The sequence below is a fragment of the Eucyclogobius newberryi genome, unplaced genomic scaffold (assembly GCF_026437365.1).
Source record: "Eucyclogobius newberryi isolate DKJ021-1_F unplaced genomic scaffold, fEucNew1.0.hap1 SCAF_15, whole genome shotgun sequence".
Taxonomy (NCBI): domain Eukaryota; kingdom Metazoa; phylum Chordata; class Actinopteri; order Gobiiformes; family Gobiidae; genus Eucyclogobius; species Eucyclogobius newberryi.
Window position 1 is genome coordinate 19,100,789 of NW_027315779.1, and position 14,147 is coordinate 19,114,935.

The following is a 14,147-nucleotide window of genomic DNA, read 5'->3' on the forward strand; positions in this document are numbered from 1 at the left end:
GAAGACGGCTGTGGATAATCCAGGGGAGTGAAGGGGCCATGTAGGAGTCAGTCGGGAGTCATTAAGCACGAGGACGGTCAGTTTGTGACCGGTCAGGAAGTCTCAGACCATCTCACTCACAAACGAGCATCTGTTACTGTGGGTGTGGAGGCAAAATTAATACTATATGAAAACCAATAGAAGGACTCTGGATGGCCATGTGAAAGTCTTTATAAAAGCGTAAATAATAGTAATAATAATAATAATAATAATAATAGTAAAATGACTAATGAGTAAAAGTAAAAGACTGCTATGATAAGGGCATGCAAAATTAAATGTGTGTAAGAACATTTATACAGCAAGATCAGTTGTGTGCAAATAGTTAAAATATTATTGACACAAATCATTAAAGTGGACACACATAATCTAACTTAATTTGGGAGGTAACTTTGTACTTTGGCCACAATGAAGAAGTGTAGAATGTGTGGGCTTTGTGTGCCACACCTTAAGAGCACTTACTCAGTCGTTATTTTCTGATAAGAAATTTAAACTCATCAAGTGCCGCCTTCTAGTCTGCTGTGATTGGTTGGATTTCAGATGCTGTAGTTGTGGACTGTTGACAGTATTTTCATTATTATCAGTTTGTGACTAGCTATTGTAAGTTCCTTGTTACATTAAAGGTTCACTATGTAACATGTCTTCTGGAGGGTCTGCCACCGGCTTGTCTCCATGGAATGTTTGTCGTGTCTTCACAGATGTGACCTGTAACTTGGCCTGATGTTGCCATCTGCACGTCTCCATGGAGATGGATAAGTTTAACTCAGTGAGCTAGGGCTTCCTTTATCTCATCTTTAAACCATAACAACAAAGAATTCTCTTTTATGTCTCAGTGCAGTGGTGTTGCAATGTGTTTGAGTTTTACTTGATTTCTTTTATTTCTGCCTCTTCAAGCGTGAACTTAGGCTGTGATCTAGTTTATTGTTGTTCCGTGCTGCATGTGTACTGTATGTAAGTCGAAAGCAAACGTTATGCAGGGCGCCTTCAATATGAAAACGAGTAATCGACCAAGTACTTGTAGAGCAAAGTTGTTGTTTTTTACATTATAAATAGCCCCAGCGATGGGTGGGGACCATGTGTATCAACAAGCTGTATTTGAAAAACTTCATTCAAGCCTCATTTCTTATATTATTTCCGATTATTTAGTCATTTCCCCTTTCTATTTAGATTAGAGCTTTTTCCTTAATATTTCACAGCTAATGGTGAGTCAGACAGACACAGGCTATCCTGTCAGTGGGTGGTGGACGGAGACTAACAGCCCACAGCCGTCTCTCTGCTGCTACATTCTCGTATTCATCCGCCCACTCCATCGGTATTTTCCTTTCTGCGCCTGTGGGGAGCTCTGATTCACACTATCTGCTTTTATATTTAGTGTTTTGGACGTGCAGACGGAGGTAAAATGGCTCTTCACAATGACGAGGGAATATATATAAATATATATATATATATATATATATATATATATATATATATATATATATATATATATATATATATATATATATATTTATATATATATATATATATATTAGCACATTTGAGTAATTGTTTTGAGACGAGCACGACTGATGAGAAGACGTGAAGTCAGGCCGCAGTTCACATGATGACCAGCAGGTGGCAGGGCTGGCTCTTGGATGGTGACTGGAAGTCTTGTGGGAGACTAGTGAGTGTGTGTTTAACGTCATTGGAAACATGCAAGCTACAGGTACATTTTGAATGGAAATGATTGCATAGTATTTTCAAGGTTCTCATCGTGTTTTCAAGCCAATTAAAATCTGCAATATTCTTCCCTGGTCTTTTCATTTCTTTTTCAGAGAGGCAAAAGGAACAGATCACCCATAATTTCAGGGATTCAAAAAAAAATCTGACATTTCTTCACTTTAAGCTGTGTGAAAGTGGGGCATGCAGTGGTGACCTGAGAGAACAGGAGGTGCAGAGGAGTTATTGGGTTCACGCTGAAACGCAGAGAACGGTGCCTGTCAACTTGATGTCTGACATGCTTCTTTGATTTGCTATGAGCACTGAGCCGATCCTGTTGTCAGAATGGAGCAGTGGCCTTTCTACAGGCGCACCAAGGGCCCCCAGACACTTAATTTACTGACCTACATCCAGCCTGAATCCATGTCAGGACAAAACATCTCAACCCTATGAGGCGTCGGAATAGAAGTGTACTGATGGTTTACAGGAAGCTCATAAAGAATTTAGCCCAGAGAGTTTACCTTCTTTTGACTCCTATTCATAAAACACAACGCAATTGAAACAAATATTCAGATTTATTTATGAAGTTCTGCTGTGGGGAAGGCCACTGGTTCTCAAAAAATTCACCCCAAGTATCAACTAAGAAATATTTGGCCTTCCGAGTTTCCAAGTACTAAAAACGAAACAAAATCTGTACCTGCTCTATAAAATTCCAGGACTAAATTAGGGCTGAATAAAGTATAAAATGAGTAGCCCAAAGGAGGGCATAAAAATTAAATTGACTCAAACTGAATCAAAAACTAGAATTTCAGAGATCACCGTGTACCACCAGAAGGAGCTCACGTACCACCAGCTGTATATGTACCACAGTGTGAGAAATTGAGGCTTCTGCTCCAACAATTAAAAGAACACTTTGAAAACACGTCAAAATTGTGTCGCCCGGGGATCGAGCGGTCTAATCTGCAATACAAATGCCAGGCTCTGTGCAGCTTCAGCATTGTGAGATTGATTCTTAGTCCTGACAATTGGCTGGAAATGTGAAAACAACAAGTTGGTAGGAAATTTCAATACAGCAACACAAAATGGTAATTGTGCGTAGCCCTGCGTTACAAGGTAGAAGAATTCACCTAGTGCGACGCGGGATGACGGTTTCTCCTCCCAGATTTGGGCCAGACACTTTTCTGAGCTCCTGGACCGTCTTAAGTGCAGCCTGGTCTGTTTCTGGTCAGACATTGTCACCCTGCTGGAGGCCATTTTGTATGTTTCTGGCGGTACTCGTTCTCAAGGAGCACACAGGTCCTGTTGCTGGGTTGCTGTGGACCTTCCTTGGCCAAACTCGACTGGAATTATTCTCGGCTCTCTTAAAATTGTACAGAGAGACGCTTATATTCTGACAATGATGTTGAGGAGCCATTCTTGAGTAGCTGGACTGCCTATGCTCCACATGGTCCAGTTATGCCATAATCTCATCAGTAAAGGTACATGAGCACTCAAATGAATCCAATTCTAATGACTGAGAAAAGACGAGCAGGGGCAAAGTGTCAGCATCCACCTACAACACTCTTTTTTAGAGTTGGTCTCACCACTAGTAAACCTTCTTTAATGAAAAAACACTCTCATCTATCATTCTTGCGTGTGAAGCGTTGTTTTCGTTCTTTGGTGATATATACAGACAATAGACTCTTTGGCTACATCTGAGTGCTTGTTTTCTTTTGCCAATTTTGTTTTTGCAAAGTAAGATTGTAAGAAGAATATTATCGTGAATCAGTGTTTGTCTCTACCAGCTCCCCTCTGAGATGCACAGGCCTCTGCATTGACTCCTCATGCAATATGTAAAGCCAAGCCACACACTGGTGTAACTTGTATCTCACCTCTGGCCCTTGCACCACTGCATGCGCCATAACCCGCCATGTTTCTAAATCAAACCCCTGGGGCTGGCTTTAGTGGCTCAGCGATGGTCACAATGCATAAAAGAGATGTGTCTTAATATTTTATTGCACATTATATTCCCACTCCTACTTCTCTTTTTTTACTCTTGGCTCCCTTAAACAGACGCTCTTAGAATATCCAGTAAAGCTGTACACTCGGGCACAGAAATGGACTATGGCAGATGATGTCCATCAAGAGGTTTCATATGTTTGGCAAAATAGCATTTATCTTTTTTATTTTTCTTTAATGCATATATTTCATTATCGATCTTCAGTATACAAAATTCCTTTTATTTGTGTTTAGAAAACAAAATAGAATATCTAAAGTAATAGTAGACAATGCATTATTAGTGCTGGTTCCTTGATTAGCAAAAAAATAATAATTAAAATCATATCAGCTCAAATTTTCCATTTTTCTAACAGTTTATAATAATAATTTTCTAAAATTTCCTCCACAAACAATAACCACTAAAGTAAAACATTCTGATATATAAACCAATAACTTCTATGTTTTTCCTTTTCCCCCCCTAAAGGAACAGCCATCAGTTTTGACCTGCGTTAATGCACATGTTCAATATTTGATGTTTTTATGGAGTGCTGACAATAGCACATGGAAACGGAGGTATGTTTCAGGGAGCTACTTTGCCTCATGTAGCCTCATCTGTACCGAGCCTCAATGGAGTGCCTGGTAACTGTACAAATCAAGGCCATAACCGTGCCAGGGCTTTGCAGTCAAAGCTAGAGTAGGTTCTGCACCCACTTGAATGCATGTTGGTGGACGTATTATTTATACACCTCAGCTCTTCTCAAGGTGAACTCACTTAGCGCCATAATCAACTGTCCAAGAGGCTGGTCGAGGCGGGCCAGAGTAAATTAAAAGAAATCAATTAGCAGAGACGAACCAGGGTATTAAATCTGCCTGTCGTCTGTGGAGGAACAGGGAGAGGAGATCGTTACAGGACACACTGTTGCACAGCGGGTAAGCATGATAAAGCACCAACCATGAGGAGCTGCTGCAGACAGCTCGCAGCGCAGCTAGGACCGGGACGGAAAGAGATTTAGAGGAAAAGCTAACATGTATACCCAAAAAGCCTCAACAATATTCATATTTTTTACAATACATGCATTATTCTTATCATATTATCTTATTTAATTTGTTGTTTATTTTAATCAGGATCGAGGGCTTGTCATAGGGAACCAACATTTATCAGATTTTTACACCAATTGTCTCAAAGCATGAAGGCACAACTTTTCCTTGACCTTGATTGTTTGTATCAAATATGAAGGTGCCCCTGTAAACTGTTTATCACTCTCCTTTAGAATCAATGTTTAACCTTTGACCTTATATCTGTCATGTTGATATGTATACATTCTGGTTTAAACAGGGGTGGTGCACTAAGCTGAAAAAGAGTCAATGTTTGCCTGTGGAAATTGTTTTATGACATTTGGCTATATAAATGTGCTACACTCATGCTATTATGTTTGAATATGTAGCTGTATAAGCAAATGTAATACTTTTCATCTTATCATCACATTGTGATCTTATATTCTGTCACTGTTCATGTCCTACACAGACAGTCAATACATGCTGCAGATTTAGAAACCTCTCAGTTCACTTGTAACCACACTGATGCTTGCTTTTTCTTGCCATATGTATTATTTAGTATAACACAGCCTTGCCTCAAAAAAGGAAAAGAAGGGATTTTATGCAAGTGACATAATGCTGTAAATTGACTTAGATTTTATATAGCTGAAAAAGCATTGTGTGTATCAGAAAATGCACTAGACATTATTATGTGAAATTATACAAATCTCATGCTACAATATTTATTGCAACATTTTAGAGAGGCTAACACAATTTTAGAAATTATATTTTTCTGGTTTAAATCATTTCTGTCATATTATAGAATTAAATTATATAAAAGTACTTAATAATAGTTATTTTTTTATGTTGGCTTAATTGAAATGGACCAAAGAATTATGGTCTACGTAGTTCTTATGCTTGAGATTCGATATATTGTGATGAAACAATATCACAATTATTTGGTTATTGTTACATCTATACTTGACATTAAAGGTGCACTTTTAACTTTTCTGGTGGAGGGCCCATGGAGACATTTTGTTTTTTCTATAGTATAAAATGTATCTATCTACATGGAGACAAGCAGGCAAGTTACAGCTCAGGTCTGTGGAGGGGTGACCCCAGTAAGAATGCAAAATGTTCAAGGTATTTTTGAACAATAAATGGCGAGCCACTAATATTGTTTTAACGCAAACTCTTCATATTTTTCTACTGAATAAGAGCTCTGAAGGCTTTATTTAGCTCAGATTAAATATAACCTTTCCCTGCACCCAACGCCTTCCATGATGTTCCAGTGTGCGGCGCATACGGCCCTCACATACGTCATTGGTATGCATGTGCATGTGAAGCGTTACCGCGGTGCCTCAGGGAGGTGATTCAGATGACAATGATGTATCGGTGTCTGGGGACACCACACCTCAAAAATCATTAATAAAACCAGGGACTAATGAGTATTCAAAGCCATCAGTGCCCAATTAATAACACAATGTATTCATTTAAACGACAGGTTGGAGTAAAGAGACATTTATGTTTCCATATGGTGTCATGTCCTTCCTTCAGACTGCTGACCCTGGCCGTTTCCGTACCCAGCATGCATTGGTGTAAGGGCCCAGTCTATCATAGGGCTGACACACATGGAGACAAACATGTTCACACCTACAGGCGGTTAAGAGTTCCGTGTCGCCCTGTGCGGGACACAGGGGAGCCAAGAGGAAGGCCCAACTCATCATCACTTTGTTGGTGCAAGCATTATTTTGCATTTTGTAATAGTTAATTTTTATTACAGTCAATCATTTGTGGAAGTCAATAATATCCTAACATAAGAACTAGGCCCTGATTAACGTACACTTAAAGGTGGAATGGACGATTTTTTATCATATTTCCTCGTGGCGTGGATAAATCATTTGTCCTGCCACGAATCAATCATAAAACGCACCTATCGCTCACCTGCAGCCGCGTGCGGTTCGTCCCCACGTTTACGCGTGCCTAAGCGCATGGATCTATCATAATATAGTTCCCTCAGTGTACGGGGCAAAATGAAGACGGAGAAAGACAGTTCGAGCTGACGCAGAAGTGGACAGAAATCTACGGGAGACGAGCGATGCGATGCGCGCCGTTGCGTTAATAAACAAACGCACGTGTGTGTTGTATCAGTCCACACGGGGGAGTGCGCATGCGCACTTCCGCCTGCGTTCTCAAATTGCCGAAAAATCGTCCATACCGCCTTTACGTTTCAGATTTACTGCTAAATCTTCAATTTGCATTTTGAAAACTTCAGCAGTGTTGGAAAAAGTACTGAATATTTGTACTCGAGTAAAAATACAGTTACATGACTAAAATGTAACGTACAAGTACAAGTACTGGGATCAAATCTGTAAAAAGTACACAATTAAATATATACTAGTTATTAGTTAGTTTAGCATAATTTGATTTGATTTAGATTTTTCAGTATAATTTTAGATCGGTCGTTGTTTTAAATGACAATCTGCATATTCTATGATCCATGGCCAATCAGAGCAAGCAATGCAGTGATTTTTGTGTGTTTGCAGGTTTAGAGAGGAGCAGAGACAGAGGTGAAATGGCTGCACTCACTACCACTAGTGATTTTAAATTTAAGTTATTACAACTACATGGCTAAAATTATACTCAATTACAAGTATTTAAAAGTTACGTGAGTATTTTCCACCCCTGCACTTAAGTGAAGGGCAGAGTGAAATAGGTGAAAGGCAGAACGTGGAACCAAAACCATCTTTCATTATGGTTTGTGCTTTGAGAACGAACCATCTGCTAGTTACATTACATCTATGCCACTGTTGGTTATTGCATTCACTTTGAGTTTAGCATCCATACTTTTTTTCTACTGAAGTGCCGGATGACGCTGCTGTGTCTTGCTGTGTGACTGACACTGGTTGTGGCAGTGTCTTCTTCCTAGTGGGAGAGGAAGGAAAACTGCAGGAAGTCAACAGTCAAAACATGTCAAGATATTAATGCAAAAGTTCTACTCTGATAAAAATAAACCAGCTTTAGCAAATGGTACAGCTGGAAACATAAGGAAAGGAGACCAATTGAATGTTGTTGTAGTGCTATTGGCTAAATTAAACACAGCTTTTCTTTATTAAATGTCTAAAATGTCTGCAGATAAGAGAATGGAAATAGAACCCACACCTTGACCTATAGAGATTAGCCTACGACACCTGATCCTGCCCCAAACCTCCTATTGGGAGAAGAGGTTATAGTGCTCTTTAGCGGCCCCGTCCTGGTGCTCGGGTTTGTGCTTTGGGAGAACAGGGGAAGATAATATTTCAGATGTCACACTGCATCATTAGTCTGTTCTCACTTTCGCACCTAAACATTCACTGGAGTTCAAGAGCACGGTGCACCTTATAAAGAATATCCAAATGTGCTTCCAAATTTAGTTCTATGTCCTCGACTAAGGACACAACAGCTCGGCAAACAGTTGCAATTGCATCTGTTCTTTTGACAAAACTAATTAATCATGTGGAGCTTTTGCAGGAACACAGCACAGTAAAAGTTTGGAAAATGCCCCTGCCAGGACACAGTGTACCATTGTTCTACCTGATCATTACTTAATACAGTATTTGCCAGAATAGATTGCACATTTTCAATTTAAGAATGGTGTAAATGTCAGTACGAGTCACTTTTGCGTCTTTATTCAGGTAAGAGGGTATGATGTATTATCCTCAACAACCTTGTGATTTTGTTTTTTGAACTGTCTGATACCAACTTAAGCGAGAGCTGCATCTGCAACAATGTAGATACCTGATTAGTACAATTTCATTTGTAACACTGTATGTGATGATTTACCTTTTGGGGACAAAAATATAGAGACTGCAAACTCGAAAACATTAGTTCTGAAAGGGCAGTTAAAAGACTTGCGTGCTTTCTTCACTGTATAAGCCTTTATTTGTAAAAAGTCTGTTTAAATGAACCCTTTTTATACCACATACTTGAACACTTTGTATTTGTAAAAAACACATTTTGTTCAAACACCTAAAAAAGCTGATTGACACTATAACATTAATTTGCACTGACAAAAAAAATACAACTTCATACCACACAAATGTTGATTCCATGAGTACGGATCCTCCAAGTGAAATCAAACACCTTATTAATCAACTGAATTAAATTAGCGCCCAATGTGAACAAAACAATTACAGTACAAAACCAAATGCAGTTTTCTTCCAGTGCCAGTATATCAGATGAATTACATTTCCTTCTCATGATAAAACAACAACTACAGTAAGAAGAACAATCCATAACAAATGCAATAGATACAAGAAATCAGAAATGAACACAGAAATGAAGAAAAATAGATTCCCTAATCCATATTTCAAAAGAAACGGCCAATTTTCTTGGTGTGTTTTAGCACACCCTTTTTATTGTAATAGAAGTCGTTTTGACCTACTGGTTAGAGGACAGTCCCCCTGGTCTGAGTCTAGTTCATGTGTTACTGGGAATCAGCACAGCTTCTTCAACAATCATCCTATAGTAATTGACAAAGAGCAGAACCAGATGCAGCAGCATATTGAAAAGAAAATCGAGGAACACTCAGTGTGCAATCACATGGCTTACGTTCAGATGCAACTGCCGAGCATCCTCTACATCCTTTGTAGTGAGGGCGATTGATGCTGATGCTTATGCAGAACCTGATAGAACTACAGTATGCACTCAGTGCACCTAATCCCAATTATGTGATTTACAGTGAATACATCTTTACATGTACATATTTTTGTCCTCCAGTTTTTTATCAACAGTTTGTTTCATAAGATTTATAGAGCTGGCTGTTAAACAAGTGCATTTTTAGCATGTAAACACTGGATCTGTGTTTTTTCCTGGCTATGGAGATGACACATGGTATGAGTTAAACAATATGAAAATAAACATTTTCAAATTTAGGTCATGCAAAACAAAACCTACAAGGTTCACAAAATAATGAATTTACCAACAAAAGCCCCACAGTGATGGCGTTTTCACGTCTGGTCAGTGTGTCACCACTGATTTATTACACTCCAGTACAGTTGTGTTCACACATTCAGCCAGCTATGCATAATCTTTAGAGTGGTGTGATCCTGAATGACATGCCCTAAAATAAACGATTAAACTTGTTACAAAGTGCTGCTGACAACAAAAACTGGATCCAATTTAGAAAAAGTAAATGTGAGAATAAAACCTTTAAACAGCTTCTTATGATCAAATCATGTTGGTCTCGTGATGCAAAAATTGAATCATTTGAATGCTGATATCAACATTTTTTGTCCCATACGTTACTGTGAGGTCAGTGTTTTACGTCAACAGAGACAGATTCTTAATCAATAGCCCACTAAAATATTGACTTCCCGAAGCAGCCTGCACACAGACATTTAAGGTTGGCCAGGAGCAGCGGCACTTGAGCACATGGTTGCCCAGTAACACTGCTTATAAGAGTTCAAGGACACGCATGACATTTGTTTTCTTCTTTGAGGAACAGGAAAAGACTACTCTCTCCCCTTTTAAGGCTATCCTGCTCCTCTTGCCTGCTCAGAGATATGCCCTTAATTTCATCATGTAGCATGACAGCTGAGGTAAACGTGTTATTTAATGTGCCGTAACTCATAGGTGGAAAAGTCCACTGTCCACTTGATGTGAAATCAAGTTAGACATTTCACTCAGAATGACATCACTCCAACTGCTGAAAGTGAACCAAGGCAGGGCTGTAGTGGAGCAGCCAGGCTCCCTCCCCTCAGTGTATTGACAGGGGAGCAGGCAAACACTCCGAAGCACTGTGAGGCCTTGATGAGATGATTCCTTCATTATTTTGTTCACAATGTGTATTTCTTGTGTTTCATTTTTTAGGTTTCGTTTGCAGAAGTATGCCAATGCTAGAGAAGCTGTCCATGCCATTAGCAGTGAGGCTAGCTGGTATTACGAACTGCCATGTTTTTGTTCATGCATTAAGAACTATTAAGTGAAAGATATCATATTTACAGTACAATTCACATGTAATTACACATATACACCAGAGGCAAGAAAATTCACATTGAAATCAGTTCAACTCTTTTTTTTCTCTACTCCTCAAATTAATTATATTTTCTCTTGTTCAAGCAAATATCATAAAGTAAAGCATAAAACATAATATCCTCACAGCCATTGGGATGAATGTGCTGATTCTGTAGAGAGCTCATAATATGTGTTATTGCGTGACATGAGAGGTGGATGTATTCATTGTGAACATGCAAGGGCTGCAAAAGTGTGTCAAAGTAGTGTCAGTTATGAATGGCAATTCAATATATGCATCTAATGTGGAAAAACATTCCTCAAAAGGCATTGTGTTCTTATTTTGGTGAATCAACCAACCTGAATTTAAAAAAACATACATTGCAAAACACCATCTTTTGGAACAATAGATAATCAATCTCCCTTCAAATCAAAGCTGCTCCACTATTTCAGCTAAATGTGTTCTGCTTGTACAAGAACAAAAGACATCGCCTGGCCTCTCGTCAGGTAAAGATCAATCATACTGCCTTTGAACAGTTTGACAAGCTGTTGCTGTGCACTGTGGGGTGAAGGGATGAGGCAAACTGCATCACACCCTCATTTCTTCTTACTACAAATGATTTAAACTAGTGAAATACAGAAATGTGAAAAGCACATTGGTACTTATCTCCGCCTCATCTCACCTCAAAAAAATGCTAAATTCAAAAAGTGTCCTGATTCAGGCGCTACAAATACTGTCATCCAAACAAAAATATATACTGCAAAAAACGCAATCAAGGCCATTGCATAACCAACTGTAGAGTTGGCTTCACAGGAATAGAGAATTAATCTAACTGAAAGAATGACAAACTACAGGTACAACTTTATAGTTTCAAAATACTCTATATGGTAATGTATAATATATTCTAATGTTAATGATACATATATTACTTTATTCTGGTTTTAGTGCAATTATATTAACCCATTTCCACACATTACTGTCCATTATAACATTGCAACACAGTATTTAGTTTTTTCTCACCGCACACTCTTCAGTGTCATTTACTGTCCAATACTGTTGTGTTTTTCTGCAAATTACACTCTCTCCTTTGTCTAAAGTTTACCTCAAAGTTGAAGCATGCTACAACGCCTCCACCTCCTTGCCTCTGTAACCTCTATTTTCTTATAATACCAATCATGAAAATATATTTGGTTTCATGTGCAGCTACATAAAGAATTCTTCCAATGATCCAGTTTTTGCTTCACGCGTCTTGAATATTTTTATGCCTGTACAATATTTCTTATGCGAAATTGATAGTTTGTCAATCTTCAACTCATTACTGCTCCGTTTCCATCTTCCCTGTTTTGGATTTTCAATGTGTATTTCCCCAGGGACAACCCAATCATGTTTTCCCTATGAGGTCCAATAATGCGTGGTGAACGTACGTGGTATCTATATCAAGTGACGATGACAATGGTTAAGGTGATGTTGCTTCAGAAAAGCATGTAAGGCTTTTCCATTAGTCTTTGACTTTGGTGAACACATAAATTAAAGAAGTTAGCCTAACCTAAAAACTACTCAAATTGTATCAAGAAACGTAAGCTATATTCTCTGGTAAATCAGTTTGTCTACTAATGAACCTGAGCCCTGTGTGTGTTGTAGAAAATAAACAACAGTGCATATGGATTATAGGCCTTTTCGGTTGTTTCATGGCTATTTATAGTACGTTTTTCTCCACATGGAATTCCTCCTGGTTGCACTGATTTTTAATAGGTCCAGAGCGGTTGTTCGATGGGACTAATTTGAACTATCCTTCTCACTGGGCATTCCAATTCTAGTAAAAGAAATACATACAAGTGTCTTGCTAGTACAAACATATAGACAAATGTAAAAAAACAAAACCCCATTAACAACAACAAAATTACCTTTTGTCCTCTTGTCCAACTGTGGGCTGATATGTTGTGTCTAAAAAACACACTCATTTTGATCACAAAAGCACTGCCCTCCCCAACCCCGTTTTCCTGTCTTTGCACAGAAAGACATCAGTGCACCTAAAAACAATTGAAATCAACCGTAGGAGGAAAAAAACAATACAAGTACTTTTAAATGATAAAATGTACATAATGCTATTTTCAAAATGATTAATGCATACTGTTGAATCTTTTTTTTAAGCTAATAATGCCCTAGCGCTAGAACACGTTCTGACACTCTCGGAAATCACAGTATTCTTAAAGACAAAATCATATATCTACAATATTCAGCATTTTGTTTTAACCATAATGAATCCCCCAAGAACATGTTGTCAAAAGAAGATGAGAAGAAGAAAAGGATTACAAGTTTGCATCAACTCTGGGCACAGTTGAATCCATAAAGCCCTCAAATGGAGACCACAAGGCCAGAGCTGATGTCCCATAAAGAACAATATCACTTCAAAAACAACACGAAATCCAAACAAGATTGCTGTACATAGTCGAAGCAGAGTGTTTCCGTGCATGAGATCCGCAGGTAACGGGGCATGTGACTGCGGTGAAGGGGATCTCACTCAGCTGATGCCTGAACAGACGAGCCACCACTGATTTAGAGCTGCAGTAGAGGATTTTGGATTACAATAAGTATCAATAAAAAGTCAATGCGATTCTGAGACATCGTTTTCTCTGTCAGGAGCTTTACATTTTTCTTTTTTTTTAGCAAAAATATCATGCAGTCTTCAGTTCCAAAAACCCCAATGTAGTGAGGTCTAGTGTTTGTTTCAGGAGAAAAAAGCAACTCAAAGCCTTGAAATTCTTCTTTCACAATTATTTTTAAACATTCAAGTCATCCTATTAATACTTTGTACAGCAGAATGGTCCTTCTGATTTCACATGTGTATATATAAATATAATATATATAAATATGCATATACATATGTTCAACTTGTATATATGTGTATACATATTTTGGAACTGTATCAAAGCCAATTTAATGTGCTCTCAAAATATGGCCCATGATTCCTAGTGGGATGCACATCAATTCACATAGTACAACCAGTAGATTAGGTTGAAAAATCCAAAGGTGATGGGGAAAATGACCCGGGACCATTTGTCAATGGTGCTCACATCTGACAGGTTGGGGATTTTCAACTTGAGCTTGGAGGAGCGCCGCCGTAGCCGACAGTTAGCCCTGCTCCGCATGGCAGTGCGGTCCAGCGAGTGGTGGCTGAAGCCGTCCCGAGGCGGCATGGGTTTCCTAAACTGCACCCCAGAACTGTCGAAGGACATGACCGAGTTACGAGAGTCACTGACACTGCTCCCCACGTCTGACGGCATCACCTCGTTGTTCATCTCTAGTGTGGTGAGGAGGATGTTTCCATAGGCATCCACCTGCACAGAGAAAGGACATCAGCATTCATAGGGTGGGACGATGTAGGAAAAGCCCCTCTCTACATTATGAT

General features: G+C 38.8%; 1 protein-coding gene across 3 annotated transcripts in view; it reads right to left on the reverse strand.

Annotated features, from left to right (window-relative positions):
* Window positions 1-14,147, reverse strand: part of gabrb4 (gamma-aminobutyric acid type A receptor subunit beta4) — a 61,253-nt gene that overhangs the window by 417 nt on the left and 46,689 nt on the right. For 2 of the 3 annotated variants that reach the window (XM_072446545.1, XM_072446544.1), the window contains one exon: window positions 8,642-14,076. In XM_072446545.1, the coding sequence (XP_072302646.1) occupies window positions 13,723-14,076 (354 nt within the window). In that variant the 3' untranslated portion in view covers window positions 8,642-13,722. Of the gene's footprint in view, window positions 1-8,641; window positions 14,077-14,147 lie in introns of those variants that run through there. The other variant, XM_072446543.1, reaches the window with a different exon arrangement.